This window comes from Herpailurus yagouaroundi, unplaced genomic scaffold (genome assembly GCF_014898765.1).
Source record: "Herpailurus yagouaroundi ecotype Mexico unplaced genomic scaffold, PumYag 203, whole genome shotgun sequence".
Classification (NCBI taxonomy): Eukaryota; Metazoa; Chordata; class Mammalia; order Carnivora; family Felidae; genus Herpailurus; species Herpailurus yagouaroundi.
Window position 1 is genome coordinate 13,311,833 of NW_024412434.1, and position 15,610 is coordinate 13,327,442.

Sequence of the window (15,610 nt, forward strand, 5' to 3'; positions counted from 1 at the left end):
GAATAATTTACCCCATGAATAATGTTTTTTTAACTCCCTCCTTCCCTCCCCCCACTCCCACCCCCAACGGTGGATGAGAAACCCAAAGATTTTGCCCAAGCAGTAAGGCCATCTCATTGTAAATGAGGTTAAGATGTCACTGCTCATGTTCAGAGCCTCCATTGGGCTAAATCCTGTGAGAACTGAGGTGACTTTACAGGTGAGCACAGCCACGTGTCCTGTATTTGTATGATGGGATTCGGAGGGTATGATGTCGGGCGGGTGTGGAATTACTTTGGGAAATAGAGGACTGATGTTTTCTTCCCCATCTGAGTAGAAGCTTCTGATTAGCAGGAGCTGTTGAGGCCAAAGAGAGGCTAACCGTGGTTGTCTGTGCCAAGCGTCTGAAACGTTGGTTTGGGTTTAGACCTGAGAAAATTGGATGTTCTGCTTTGGTTCGATTCCAGTTTAAACCAGTTGCCTGAGTGTTCTTAAATTTGGCGGGGGGAGGGGGTTCAACTTAAGGTGTTAATTTTAAGATTCAGCAAATTATTAAGGCTCATTGTGGTTGCGGGTTGAGGATTTAACTCGGTCGTATTTGCGGTAAGGACATGAAAGGTCTGACCGGAAAATGGCGGCAGCTGGAGAAGGGAGGCCCTTGGCCTTGAAGAGGGAGCAATATATGTGGAACACTAGAGTCCGTTGTAGTTCATCCCTTGTGCTGTTCAGATCCAGTTGCTTCTTTTTTCTTTTTTATTGTTGACCCACAGTGTTACATTAGTTTCAGGTGTACAACATAGTGATTCGATCCCTGTATATATTATGCTGTGCTCACAACAACCGTAGTTACTACCTGTCACCATACCCCACGATTACAATACCATTGGCTATATTCCGTATGCCCTGCCATTCGTCCCTGTGACTTCTTCATTCCACGACTGGAAGCCTGTATCTCCCACTCCCCTTCACCCATTTTGCCCATCCCCTCACCCTTCTCCCTTCCGGAGGCCATCAGTTTGTTCTCTGTATTTATAGGTCTGTTTCTGCTTCCTGTATGTTGCTTTGTTCATTTGTTTTTTAGATTCCACATGTAAGTGAAATTGTATGGTATTTGTCTTTCTCTGACTTACTTCATTTGTCGTAATACTCTACAGGGGGACCTGTAGGTTAAGCATCAGTCAGTTAAGCATCCAACTCTTAATCTCAGCCCAGGTCTTGATCTCAGGGTTGTGAGCTCAAACTCTGCCTTGAGCTCCACACTGGTCATGGAGCCCACCTTTAAAAAAAAAAAAAAAAAAAAGCATAATACTCTCTAGGTCCATCCATGTTGTCGTAATTGGCAAGACTTCATTCTTTTTAAGTTTAAAATTTTTTTTTAAAGTTTATTTCAAAAGAGACAGGGGAAGAGGCAGAGAGAGACAGAGAGAGAGGGAGGGAGGGAGGAAGAGAACCCCAGGCATGCTCTACACTGACAGCAGAGAGCCGAATGTGGGACTTGAACTCATGAGCCATGAGATCATGACTTGAGCCAAAAATGCTTAACCAACTGAGCCACTCAGGTGCCCCAAGACTTCATTCTTTTTCATGGCCAAATAATATTCCAGAGTGTGTGTGTGTGTGTGTGTGTGTGTGTGTGTGTGTACGTACACAATACCATATCTTTACCCATTCATATACTGATGGACACTTGGGCTGATTCCATATCTTGGCTGTTGTAAATCATGTTGTTATAAACATGGGATGCATATATCTTTTCAAATCAGTGTTCTCATTTTCTTTGGGTAAATACCTAGTGAAATTACTGGATCATATGGTAATTCTATTTTTCATTTTTTGATGATGCTCTGTACCATTTTCCACAGTGGCTGCACCAGTTTATGTTCCCACCACCGTTCACGAGGGTTACTTTTCGCCACATCCTCACCAGTATTTGTTATTTTTTTGTCTTTTTGCTTCTGCTCATTCTGACAGACATAAGGTGGCATCTCATTGTGGTTTTGATTTGTATTTCCCTGATGATAAGTGATGCTGAGTATCTTTTCATGTGCCACCAACTGCTTCTTAGAGCAAGTCCACCCACCTAATAACCAGGATTATAACCCAACTCCAAGGATTCTGGTTGGCCTGTATTGCTGGGGAAGCTTATAAAAAGGTTTGTGGGGAAACTACAGTTGCTACAGCAGCAGTGGGTCTCAAGCCTCCACTAATCGATACTTCATCTCCTTCTCCAACTCCCGTTCTAGATTTGCCTCAGCCAGGGCCCATGCTGGTCCAGGCATATTGCCTGGGTGACCCAGACCCTCATCTCCCAGTGGCTTCGGACCTGGTCACTATGCCCGTCTTAGATCATGGCCTCTGTTCTTGTCTGTTTACTGTTAAAACTGGGCACAGGAGCCTCGGGAGACTCCATTGGGTCATTTGTGTGCCAAACATTCTTCCCTCTCTGCATTCTGTGAGAGAGCTCCACTTCTGCTGATGATCACGACCGATGATCCCTGCTAGTGTAGTGATTCCTTTCCTGCTGGTTTCTTGGCATAAGGAGACTGAAGCGCTTTGAGCAGTAGCTGTGTTGTAAAGTACAGTGGGACTCTGTGTCCACGATGAAGCATTACCCCTCTGGGAACAAGACCTTTTGTCCCACAGAGCCTAAGATTTGGGGGACAGAAAGCACAAACTTTCCAAGGGTACCACTGGGAATGCCACCTACTTTTCCCCGTCGTTCCTGGACCCAGTCCACCTATTGGGAACTACATAATGGTTATTGATTTAGGGTGGCATCTCAACTTCAAGATGTATCATCTCCAAACTGGTGCCTCCCCTGTTTTTAGGAGGCCATTCCACCATTCTGTAATGCCAGTGGCTTAACAGTGATGCAGTATGGGACTAGACTAGTGTACTCTTTGGCCCAAGGCAGTATTGTATGGGATCTTGTGTCAGTAGATCAAACATTCTTAATTCTCAGTTGGTGATGTTGGCTGGGTCCTGTGGAGAGGAAAGGAAAACTCAGAATATATAATAACCCTAGTCAAGATGAATTCCTTCTTCCTCCAGGGTAGAACAGGTCCATCATAGTCAGTTTACCTCCAAATGGTTGGTTGGTCACCTTGAGGGATTGTGCTGTATTGGGGAGTCAGCACTCGTTTCTGCAGTTGACAGGTTGGACATTTGTTAGTAGCAGTGGCCGGACCAAGCCCGGTGAGCCAAAGCCCTATTCGTAGCCACCACCCCCACCACGATGACTGCTCCACTGAAGTATCCGTTGTGCCAGAAATACAGCAGCTGGTTAGAGAGACTGGCAGATGGCCATGGCTGACTCACGGATGTTGTTTAATGTCTTTCTGATAGTGGCACTTTGCTATGCATGAACATGGGACACAGAATTCTTCAAACCTGGGTCCACACGTTATCCGTGATATTCTAATATTTCTCCTTCCAGGCCTCTGACCGAATTGCCACCCCACCTACCACTGTCTATGAGCCTGTGTATATTCTTACCTCGAACTATTCTTGTTTCAAAGCGGACAACCAAGTGCATCGCCAGAAATTTCTCCTCACCGCTCTCTTTCAGGGTCACCCCAAGTAGAGTTGCAGTGTGACAGGATCTCTTCTTGGCTTGCACTCTTATGCTGAGCCAGCTCATCCAGGAACAAAGGTTGGCCTTTCTCCTCTTCTGTCAGCTGGCCATAACAGACACCCCCATGCAGCCGTAGTTGTGAGCTAGGTGTGACCCCGTAGCCATGAATGCCGGAGCAGTAGTGGTGGATGACGCGGAGTTGCGGGCCAACAACTGGAAAAGCCTACGTGTGCCCTCTGGCCCTCCTGCTCATGCGTGGCCCTGCATCTCACACTCCCACTTTACGACGGATTCTTGCTGCTGGGCCTGGCAGAACCCAGCTCATGATTATCTCTGCTTGCAGAGTTACTTGATGTCCCATGGTCATTTGGCCTGTCTCAATCAGGGCCATTCATCTAGAAGAACTTCTTTTCAAATGCTGTAAAGTTCTTTGCTACAGAGGATGTGTCCTTGCTCCAAAGTCCCGGGAGCCTATGCTGCACTTCTTCTGGGATTACCAGTAACCGTGCACACTTTCCCACCACAGGTCCCTCTAATACCACGGGGCCTGCTGAGTGATCGGGCAGGTCTCCTTGCACCGGGGCCTCGACCTGCTGCAGTGCTCTGTCACCCAGTAAAAGGGCCGGGGCAGTATTTTGAAATGCGGGGGGAAATAGCTACTGAGTAGACTTAGTGAGGTATTTCAGGTTCCATCCTCATAGCGACCAGCCTGTCCTCTGTCAGTTGGTTCCTGATCTGAGAAACTGGGTAAGTGACTGTGACCAAGCTGCCCTAAGCCAACTGACCATCCTTTTTGGTTTTTTTTCTTTCTATCTTTATTTTACAAATCGATACTTTTTATTGGCTGCCTCTGGAAACACTGAGTTCTGTTAACTGTGCTGATGTCTGTCTATGGATGGGATCCCTGGTTGCCATTCCAGTTTTGCAACCCCTTGCGATAATTGCACACACCTTGCTTCGGACGGTTAAGTATTCACCTGGCCTCTGTTATTTCGGGATCCCATCATCCCTGTTGGGGAGCACAGTTTTATAACAGAGTCTTCACCAGTCAACCGTGGCATATGGAAGAGCATTACCACTGAGATTCTCACGGGTTGTGACCCTCTTAACAACGCATGTCTTACCACTATGGTAAATGGTGTGTCCTCTGGGCTTCTCTTAGGAAAGAGTCAGCTGGTGGGTTTTCCAGCCCTGCATAGGTACACCCTCTGACACGCCCACCCCGAGGCATTTGGTATCTTCGGCCGTGGCCAGTGCAACATTTCTACTTCACTTGGTATGTGATGTTGCTTTCTCCGAGCTTCCAAGAGCCGTCCTAGCACTTAGGGTCCTTGCCAGGGAGATAAATCCTGTATTCTGGGAGAGTATTCTCATTACCAACAAACTCTCCCTCACCCAACGGTAGTCGGTCTTCTTCATGATTGTACTGCTAGGTATGAAAATGAGCCACGTTTTTGCCTTTGGTGTACAAAAAGGTCCTACAACGATCCCTTCAATAAAGGCTATTTGGTTAGAAGAGAGTCACCCATCATATCCCAGCCCAGGTTCCGGGATGAAGAAAGGGGAACAGAGCCCCAGCAGGGTTGCTTTCCAGAGGTCTGCCATATTGCAATGACGACGTAATATTCTGGATCCAATTTTTAAAATCAAGATTAAAATGGGTTGGGGCGCCGGGATGGTTCAGTCAGTTGAGCATCTGACTTCGGCTCAGGTCACGATCTCGCGGTCCGTGAGTTCGAGCCCCGCGTCGGGCTCTGTGCTGACAGCTCAGGGCCTGGAGCCTGCTTCGGATTCTCTCTCTCCTTCTCTCTCTGCCCATCCCCCGCTTGTGCTCTACGTCTCTCAAAAATAAATAAATGTAAAAAATTGTTTTTAAATGCTATGTGCATTATTACAAAACATACCTTGATTTTGTATATGTATATCCCCTGTGTGTTCTTTTGGTTTTTATAGATGCCAGAATAATGGCTTAATTAGTAGCTCTGCTAACTTAAATTGCGTATTTTACTGTAGAACACAGTTTTCTGTGTGGAAAGTGGGAAGTGAGGGAAGTAGTAAGCCCAAGTGTTTCCAGGCTTGGTAACTAGAGATTTACATTTATGGAGATAAACTTTCACCCCTTGGTTTTTTTTGAAATGGATTGGTTCATACAATAGCATGGTTTATCTTGGCTTGTCTTCTAAACCCCATTTACAAAAGTGAAAAGAACAGTAGCAAATATGATTTACTGAGCACTGATACGCACAGTTGTGCAGGTGGTGTACTACACAAGGGCACCAGCACATCTAAGGGGATGTGGTTCACATCATAGAAATGGATTTGCATATTTATTAAGAGAATTTTCCAGCAGATGGCAGTAAAGTGTCTTGGTCTAAAAATCAGAATATTACAACAATTTCTGCTAGATGAAAGTAAAGTATCTTGAGGACCGTGCACCTTTTTCTGTTACACAAAGACACCATATAGGTGGTGGCGTCACCGCTTACTACATGCCGGGCCCTGTGCTCATTCACCCTGTTTAATCCTCGGGATCCTATAAAATGGGTACCATTGGTAACTCGCTGAAGGCCACTGAGTTAGGGTGTAGCAGTTTCGAAATTCTGATATGGGTCTCTAACTCCAGAGCCTGTGCTCTGCGTGATGGCATTTCAGGACACTAAGGTGTAGGGACTTGAAGAGACGTGGCCAGAGAGCTGTGCTGCCCTGATGCCCAGCCGGCCGCTGCCGCTACTTCGTGCTTTCGGCAGTGCTGGGGGCCCCTGGGGACGGAAGACAGCAGGGCACGTTTCGTCCAAGAGAAAGGACATACTTGAGTTAGTGAAGGGAAAAGTGGGAGAACCACGACATTCTCTTGGAATTTTAATTCCATGTGTAGGATTTAAACTACCTGCTGCAGAGGACAGAGAGCTTGATACAGGTTATCACAGTAGTTCTCAAAGGATTGGACTTGTTTATATCCAAAAATACTTTGATACTTATCAAATACTTATCAGTATACATTTTGTATTTTAGTATAAATTTTAGCAGAAGTGCATTACCACAAGTTCTAGATACGTGGCAAAAATTATAGGCTTCACTTAATGTATAAGTATCTACACAAACCCACCTTGCAAAATGGTATCTTTTTAGTATAATATTCTTGACCCAGTGTTATAAAAGTGATAAGCCATAAATAGCATTCAACTTAAAATCTGTATACCATTCACAGACTCGTAGCTTCAGGTTTGAAGAGAGAGGAAAAAGACGTACATTAAACTTCATGGTATGTTTCATAGAATCAGTTATGAAAAACAAGGTCTTCTAAGAAAACCAAAATATATAAAAGATAAAATCTCTGTACCAAATACTAGTCAATCATTAGTAAAAGGAGCACATTTATAAATACTTTATATTGATCCTTAATTTAGCAGGAGACCTTTTCCCTACACCCACTGAAATAAAAAAAAAAAGCATGGATAGTACTAATACACTTTTCTAAATTTGTTTTATCTGTACAAAGGCTCAGAGAAGTATCTGGAACTATGTCCACTTGTTAATGACAATTATTTTCTGAGATGTGAGATTTGGAATGATATTTTTGCTTTTTCCTTTCCTCTATTGCCTAATTTTTTTAAAAAAGATTACTTATTCATATACAATAAAACTTACCATTCTCTAAAGCAGTATCACGGAATATTGTCTAATTGTATGTCCTACGAAGTCTTCTTAAAAACAAAAGGATTCATATTACTAGAAAAATAATTGCATAGACAAATTGTATTTTGAAAGCCCGGAGTCCCTTAACCAACTGGTAAATACAACAGCTACAGTAGTGAGTGTCATTTAATCTTTTTAATCTCTGAAACAGAATAGCCACAAATCAGTATTTTCTAGACAGTGAATTTTGTGGTAAAATAAGCCACAGTATCCATAGGCCTCAACACTCACCAGCACCTGACTTAAAGAGTTGGTGATTTGAAAACAGACAAATCCTTCATTCTTTCAAGGTCAGTTTTTGACCTTGACATCTTGGAGTGGAGATGACCTCCCCGAGGAATTTAAGGTCAGGGTTCATGTTGTGCAGGACCTCAAATCAAGATTAGAAATGAGCAGATCTTTAATCCTTTCTTTCAGGGGGTAGTTTTGAGAGGAAAAGATTAGAAGAAAAGGTCAAAACCAACTGGAATTAAAATAAAAACTTGAAAAAAAAAAAACCCCAAAAAACCACAGGTCGACCTCCTGTAAATATGAGGTTGTCATTTGCTTTTACATGAAATATGCCTGTGTCTCATGCCTATTTTACTTCCTGCATCTGGGCAAATGTGTTTACACTAGTAAACTCCACGAGGGCAGGCAATGTAGTTTTTTTTTGAATCAAATCATCTGGCGTCAACTCTGCTTACCTAAAAGTATGGGGCCTGGTGTGCCCAGTTGCCAGCCAAAATGTGTAATCTGTTATTGACTGTCAAGTTCCCCTTAAGTCACATGTCAATTTGCGCAGAACGGAACAGTTTACAATATTGTTACATGCGTCACTGCAGGTTAATTCATAAGCATCTTACGAGTAAGCTGAGCAAGACTATCACCCCTTCCTATTTAACAGATATGACTAGAACCCAGATTTTCAACATCTCTTTTCAGCACCACTGATAATGCACCTATTTTCACAACAGCTAAACTGTATGAACAGTAGATTTCAACCAATAATAAGATTCAAGCATTCCATTCCTGACCTGAAGTCCTAAAAGTAAAGTGCCAGTCGTGTAAGCTAAATGAAATATCCTAATGATTGTTGAATTTTAAATAAACTGCAGCAGAGAGAGAGAGAGAGCAGTGAGACAGGGTTGCTCTGCCCAGAGGCTAGGAATTGACAAAATTCAAACCAGGGGCGAAAGTATTAAAGAGAATACCACCAATGAGAGGTGTTATTTTGCTCTAGCACAAATAGAAAAAATTTTTTTTTTTTTTTTTTAGTTTTTAAAAAGCCTCATGATCGTGGGGCACCTGGGTGGCTCACTGGGTTAAGCCTCTGACTCTTGCTTTTGGCTCAGCTCATGATCTCACAGTCCTGAGATGGAGCCTTGTGTTGGGCTCTGTGCTGGGGGTGGAGGCTGCTTGAGACTCTCTCTCGCTCTCCGTCTGCCCCTCCCCAGCTTGCACACGTGCGCTCTCTCTCAAAAAAAAGTCTCATAATAGACTTCTCTAAAAATAAAGCAAGCTTAATTTTAAGTGTTTTATAGTAAGAAACATTTCACAGCATGTGTTTTCCAGATTGCGTATGATAGAATTATAGCACGTATCCAAACACTACTAACTGTGTTATTTCTTTGATACGTATGAAATGATGTATGAAGTGAAAACCGACATCAACACACAGTGGCAGGAAGTACGTGATAGGAAATTCACCGTTCCCATAACTGCTGAGGGGGTTTCATCCCAGACACGCTGGTTTTTGTCATTACCAACACGGCCATCAAAGAAAAATGGTATTAATGAAGAAAGATGAGAACTACCTTTATGTTCTCAGGTGGTCGACAGGTTCACAGGAGAAGCTGGTCAGGCATGAAGGAGAGAAAGGAAACCTACACAACTGAGAATAAAAATTCTTTTCTTATGCAATAAATCAAAGAAACAAAGTAGACCCCAGAAAGTATTAAAAAGTCAAACTGCAGGCAATCCTAGGATGATATAAGGCGAAGAGGAATGGGCCCATCGTGGGTATGATGGAGTTTATAAAGACGCAACAGGGGCTCCTGGGGGGCTCAGTCAGTTAAGCGACCGGCTTCGGCTCAGGTCATGATCTCGCAGTTTGTGAGTTCAAGCCCCACGTCGGGCTCGCTGCCATCAGCACAGAGCCCGCTTCGGATTCTCTGTCCCCTTCTCTGCCCCTCCCCTGCTTGCACTCTTTCAGAAAGGAATAAACAATTTTTAAAAATTAAAAAAAAAAAAGATGCAACAAAGTTATGCCCTGTTAGGAAATGATGACAGATGAATCCAGAAAATACCAAAATTAAATGGGTAGGTTCTTTTTGGGGGGCGGGGGGAAAGAATCCAAGATGGAAAGCTGAAAGCTGGCCAGGTTGGGAACACGGTGGCCCAAGGGCTGTCTGGTTATCATTCACCTCCTCTGCAGGCCTCCAGGGTAGATCGCTGTAAGGAATCTCCTTTTAGATCAAAAGACAGACTGACAGACACGCACACAGACACACACACTCACACACCAACTAACCAAGACTCTTAAGCCTACTTACGTATCCCCCAAGTTCAGAATTAACACTGCGGGAAACATGCAGAGGACAATTCTAATGTTTTTGTTTAAAATTTTATTGAAACCCCCTGTCACCCCCTTTCAGCTCCCTAAGTGAAAGTGCATGCAAAGTCCAAGCCTGGAGGTATTCTTTTTAAACTATTTCTTAAATCCCTGGAAATGTGATTTTTAAAACTTGGGGGGAAAGGGAAGCTAGGACAGGGTATACTAAGGACCCATTTTACTTGCCTGCTTCCTTGTTTATTCACGAGCAGGGCTGGACTCAGAAACCCTTCAATGAAATGGGAAACATGTCTGCAGTGGAATAATGCTTAATATGGACTTCCTCCAGCCCCATGACAGGTAAAGGAACTGTTTCAGTGAGGCGAAAAAAGAGCTTAGAAAATTTGGCATCAAGAGGAGGAGAGTTTCCTAAGTTGTTAGGAAAACCTGACAGGTTATCCATAGATTCCAAGTGTTTGGTTAATGCATTTAGGTAAAGAGCATCAGAGTCTCTTCAAGGGCCTTCTACTTCTGTCATCGGTTTCCTCTTTTGACATCTCCCTCCAATGTCCTCCTGAGGAATCTGCAAGGCCACTTTCCTTGCCTGTGTCTGGGAGGAACTGGCCAGGATAGCTAAGAGTTTTCAGCATCATTTTTCACCTATATCTAGTTGGAGGTATGTGTGTTTAGGGGCCGGGGATGGTTAATGGAAAAATAACAAATGCCTTAGCACCCTTTAATGTCTTTCTACAGTTCACCCTTAGAGCAAGTCCTAAGCAAATGACCAATAGTCATTCCTCATTCAGGCCACTAATTTTTTTTTTTACATAAATTTAGAAAAGATTATCCAAAGGTATTTCACACTGAATAAATCTGGAATGCGCTCAGTTCAAATATTTGGCAAGAACGTTATCAGCTACCGTTCATAATGCCCTGTTGTGAATTAGAGTACGAAAACAGAACTTTGCTTAATTGGCAAGTGGTTGATAGCTGTCCACTCTCTGTAGAAGTGCTTCAGAATATCCAGGGGAGTAATACCTGAAAAGGAAAGTTTTCTATTAGATACTTGTGAAAGGATTCATCACAGTAGGCACAAAAGATTCAGTGTAAGATATTTATCTAAATTAATTCTATCAGTGAAACCTCAACTATACCCTGAATAATTAAGCTCCAGTAATGCTTTGTGCGTAAGATGAGGGACTGTGAAGGAAGAAAACACCAACCCACAAGACTGGAGGGCTATTAGCGCACAGAACTATTTTCAAAGCAAGATACCTGGATCCAGTGATAGCATCTTCTTATAGAGACTGTTATTATGTTAAATGATTGATGTTGCCTGAGTGAGGACAGCTAATAGGTTTTTTCATAAGTTACACAATACAGTCTGTCGTTACTGATCATCGTCTGCATTCTGATTGCCTTACAGGTTATTCTCACTGTATGTTTTAATCAGATATGGTGACCCATAAAGACAAAAATTTCTGGGTTTATAATTCACATTAAAGAACTATTTAATAAATGGTTTACAAATATCCTATCATACTTACTTAGGAAATTGGTCATTTTCATTGATTTGGGACATCTGTAGTACTAAAGTTTATATTTAGCAATTGAACATTTTGTAAAATACATACTATGAAAGTATTAAATATATTAATTAATGCATTATGGTATGCTTCGTATCTGTGGAAAGAATTTACGTGCACATAAAAGTTTGTCAAATAAGGGGCGCCTGGGTGGCTTGGTCGGTTAAGCATCCGACTTCGGCTCAGGTCATGATCTCACGGTCCGTGAGTTCGAGCCCCGCGTCGGGCTCTGTGCTGACAGCTCAGAGCCTGGAGCCTGTTTCCGATTCTGTGTCTCCCTCTCTCTCTGCCCCTCCCCTGTTCATGCTCTGTCTCTCTCTGTCTCAAAAATAAATAAACGTTAAAAAAAAATTTTTTTTTAAAAGTATGTCAAATAAAATTTGGCAGGCATTCTAGAATAACCAGATTAAAAAAAAATAAGTAAATGTAATTCAAAACTTTCCAAAACACTCAAAATAATTAAACCTCCTAAGGTGTTCTCTCCAGATAAAATCTGATGTTCAAGATTTGCTTTGTCCTCGTTATCTTCTATCTTCAGAGGCGTGACTTAAAAACTCACAATTTATATTACACTAATTTCTTCTACAATTTGTCCAGTTAAGGTGGACATAATTAAACAGACACATGCATACATAAAAGATTATCCTCAAAAATGTTTCTTCTCTCAAGGCATCCTGGCCTTGAAAAAAATCGTCCTTCAACAGTGGGTCTCTTGGAAGTACTCTTACACTGGAGAAGTCGCAACTGTTTCTGAGTTAGTCACACATTTTAAAACAGGCCTCACCTTCCTAGGCCTGATAAACGGGTCAGACACAAGATAGGTACTTTTTATATTAATGGTAAGAAGTAGATTTAGAAAACCAAAACTTAAAAAATGGTGCTGTTTCATATGGTAGCCACTAGCTACATGTGGCTATTGAGCATTGGAAATATGGCTGGTGTGGGGCACCTGGGTGGCTCCGTCGGTTAAGCATCCAACTCTTGATTTCGGCTCAGGTCGTGATCTCATGAATCAAGATCTCATGGTTCTGAGATCAAGCCCCACATTGGACTCTGCATTGAGCATGGAGCCTGCTTGGGATTCTCTCTCTCCCTGTGACTCTGTCCCCCAGCCCCCTCCCCTGCTTGCTCATGGACATGCATGATCTTTCTCTTACTCTATCTCAAAATAAGTAAAGAAATTTTTTAAAAATATGGCTAGCATGACTGAGGACCTGAATTTTTATATTTAATCGTAAAAGCTGATACTCCAGTTATTTTCGGTGAAACTTTTAGGTGTCTTTGAAACAACTTATGAATCTACTTTTTCAACTGTAAGCTTTATATAATCTAAATACAGCTAAGTACTGGGGCGCCTGGGTGGCGCAGTCGGTTAAGCGTCCGACTTCAGCCAGGTCACGATCTCGCGGTCCGTGAGTTCGAGCCCCGCGTCAGGCTCTGGGCTGATGGCTCGGAGCCTGGAGCCTGTTTCCGATTCTGTGTCTCCCTCTCTCTCTGCCCCTCCCCCGTTCATGCTCTGTCTCTCTCTGTCCCAAAAATAAATAAACGTTGAAAAAAAAATTAAAAAAAAAAAATAAATAAATAAATACAGCTAAGTACATCTAATAAAATTTAGCATCTGAATTGAGATGCACTGGAAGTGATAAAATAACCCACCAGATTTCAAAAACTTAGCATGAAAAATGAAATAGCTCATTCATAATTTTTTATATTGATTATAATATAGTCTAGTCTAGGCAAACATCCCAAAGACAGAGGAGTTCCAAAAATACCTTCCTGCGGTGGAATGGGCCAGGATTAGAACTCAGGCCTTCCAACATCTAGTCCTGAGCTGCTTCCTTCTCATCCCACCAACTACCTTCATTAGAGATTTTTAAATGTGGCAGTACGAAACAAATGCTTAGGCTAATAACAGCTGGAACAACGTATCCATTGATAATCTGTATCGTAAGGAATAATTGGTTCTAAAATAGTCACCCAGTGATTCTTGAGAATTACACAATTACAAAAATAAAACCATTCTGAGTTTATATTTGTCCATTTTCATAGACAACGTTTCAAACATTTCTACAAAACACCTTTAAGTTCTATAGAACCTAATTCTTTACAAAATATAACAAACATGAAGAAGCTAATTAGAATTCTTCATGATAATTTGCCAATTTTTAAAAATGTTTGAGAGGGAGAATGCAGGCTGGGAAGGGGCAGAGAGAGGGGGATAGAGAGAAAAACCCAAGCAGGCTCCACGCTCAGTATGGACAGAGCCCGATGCGGGGCTGAATCCCACAACCACGAGATCACGTCCCGAGCCGAAATCAAGAGTTGGATGCTTAACCAACTGAGCCACCCAGGTACCCCGATAATTGGCTAATTTTTAAAATGGAATCCCAGATCACAGATTTGAGGTTAATATTGTGAGGTTAAATGTGAGGTTAAAATTTTACAATGGTATTATAAGCCGAATAGAATGGGAGGTTAAAATTTTATGGTGGTATTTTGACAAAGCACCAGATTACATTCTAATATGACAGAGTTTTCATTTTCCCTTAGTGCTCTGGAAAGTGATTCCGGAAAGGAGTAAAAAGAAGACTGCTATTCAAGAAAGTACCTTACTTTTGGTTAATTCTAATAGGTCATTCCATTTTGGGCCCTTTCGTTTCTTTTTTCATCTTTCTATAATTTTGTTTACGTATTCAGTACACCACCCAGTGCTCATCACAAGTGCCCTCCTTAGTACCCATTGCCCATCTAGCCCATCTCCCACCCACCTCCCTCCATCAACCCTCAGTTTGTTCTGTCGTTAAGAGTCTCTTATGGTTAGGGGCGCCTGGGTGGCTCAGTCGGTTGAGCGACTGACTTCGGCTCAGGTCATGATCTCACAGTTTGTGAGCTCAAGCCCATTGGGCTCTGTGTTGACAGCTCGGAGCTTCAGACTCTGTCTGCCCTTCTGTCTCTGCCCCTCCCCTCCTTGTGCTCTGTCTCTCTGTCTCTCAAAAATAAATAAATGTGATTTTAAAAAAAGAGTCTCTGGTGGTTTGTTTCCCTCTCTTCTCTCCCCCCACCTTCCCATATGTTCATGTGTTTTGTTTCTTAAATTCCACATGAGTGAAATCGTATGGTATTTGTTTTCACTTAGCATGATACATTCTAGCTCCATCCACGTCACTGCAAATGGCAAGATTTCATTCTTTTTGATGGCTGAGTAATATTCCATTGCATATTACCACCATACACCACATCTTCTTTATCCAAAACTTAAAGAATGGATGCAAATTATTTTTATTTTCTTTTCCTGGTAAAAGCTATTCATATTTCATTCATTTAATGGTTACACACATATTTTGTTTGTTATATTAGCTTTTTGTATATTATTTTATTTGTATATTATATATAGTAGATATACATTTATGATATACTACTCCTTTGATATACTTTTTTAAATAGTAATATTTTTAAAGCTAACTTACTGGAACTCTTTTAGTCAAGCAGTCCTAAAGCTCACAAAAGTGCCTGAATTGTACCCCTGGAAAGAACTTACTGGAAGAATATATATGAAAAGAAGACAAATTTTTAAATAGGAGGAAGTATATTAAACATTGGTTTAAACATTGCAAATTTATATTCTCTAATATTAAGTAGAGAAAATAAGAAATGAAAGTAGGATTAGACAAATACAGATAAATGTGTAGACAAATATTAGACAAATACAGATAAATACAGATAAACATTCTTGAATGTTTATGGGCATTTTTCAAAACTCAGATGTTTAAATCATTCTGTCTTTTCTTGGTAACTTTGCTCTTATTTATTTTTGTATTAGTGGTATAGTACTTTCGACTTAAAAGGACTGAGGCTTAGGTTTAATGCTCTACAAATCAATCTTATTAAAACGATTAATCTTGAAGAGAATTAACTGCTACATTACTATGAGGCACCTGCAAATCACAAACATGATTTTTTTTTCAAATATAGATAGTGACTTTCTTTTTACCACTCAACATCTCTTTTCTATTTGTTAGACGCCTATTAATATAAATGTGAGCCTAAGGCAGCAAAATAATATGCAGGAAACCATGAAAATCAGCATCCATAGGCCCTTTCTAAATCAAGTTCACATTAAAGACTGTTAATTTAACTTGGACTCTGCATTCGGGTGCTCTTTAATAAAGCATGTGTTAGTATAGATATGTCTCAAATGACATTCCAGTTTGACTTGGAGATGTGTGTGTGTCAATCAGAACA

General features: G+C 41.6%; 1 protein-coding gene and 1 long non-coding RNA gene across 4 annotated transcripts in view; one reads left to right on the forward strand and one right to left on the reverse strand.

Moving 5' to 3' along the window:
* The window catches only part of LOC121014727 (uncharacterized), a 24,689-nt gene extending 10,569 nt beyond the window's left edge, over window positions 1-14,120 (forward strand). Inside the window, exon 3 of the long non-coding RNA XR_005783397.1 lies at window positions 13,919-14,120. This is a non-coding gene — a long non-coding RNA (uncharacterized LOC121014727). The remainder of the gene's footprint in view (window positions 1-13,918) is intronic.
* The window catches only part of SPAG6 (sperm associated antigen 6), a 65,975-nt gene continuing 60,202 nt past the window's right edge, over window positions 9,838-15,610 (reverse strand). For all 3 annotated transcript variants that reach the window (XM_040451246.1, XM_040451244.1, XM_040451245.1), the window contains one exon: window positions 9,838-10,820. In XM_040451246.1, coding sequence (XP_040307180.1) covers window positions 10,751-10,820 — 70 coding nt within the window. In that variant the 3' untranslated portion in view covers window positions 9,838-10,750. The remainder of the gene's footprint in view (window positions 10,821-15,610) is intronic.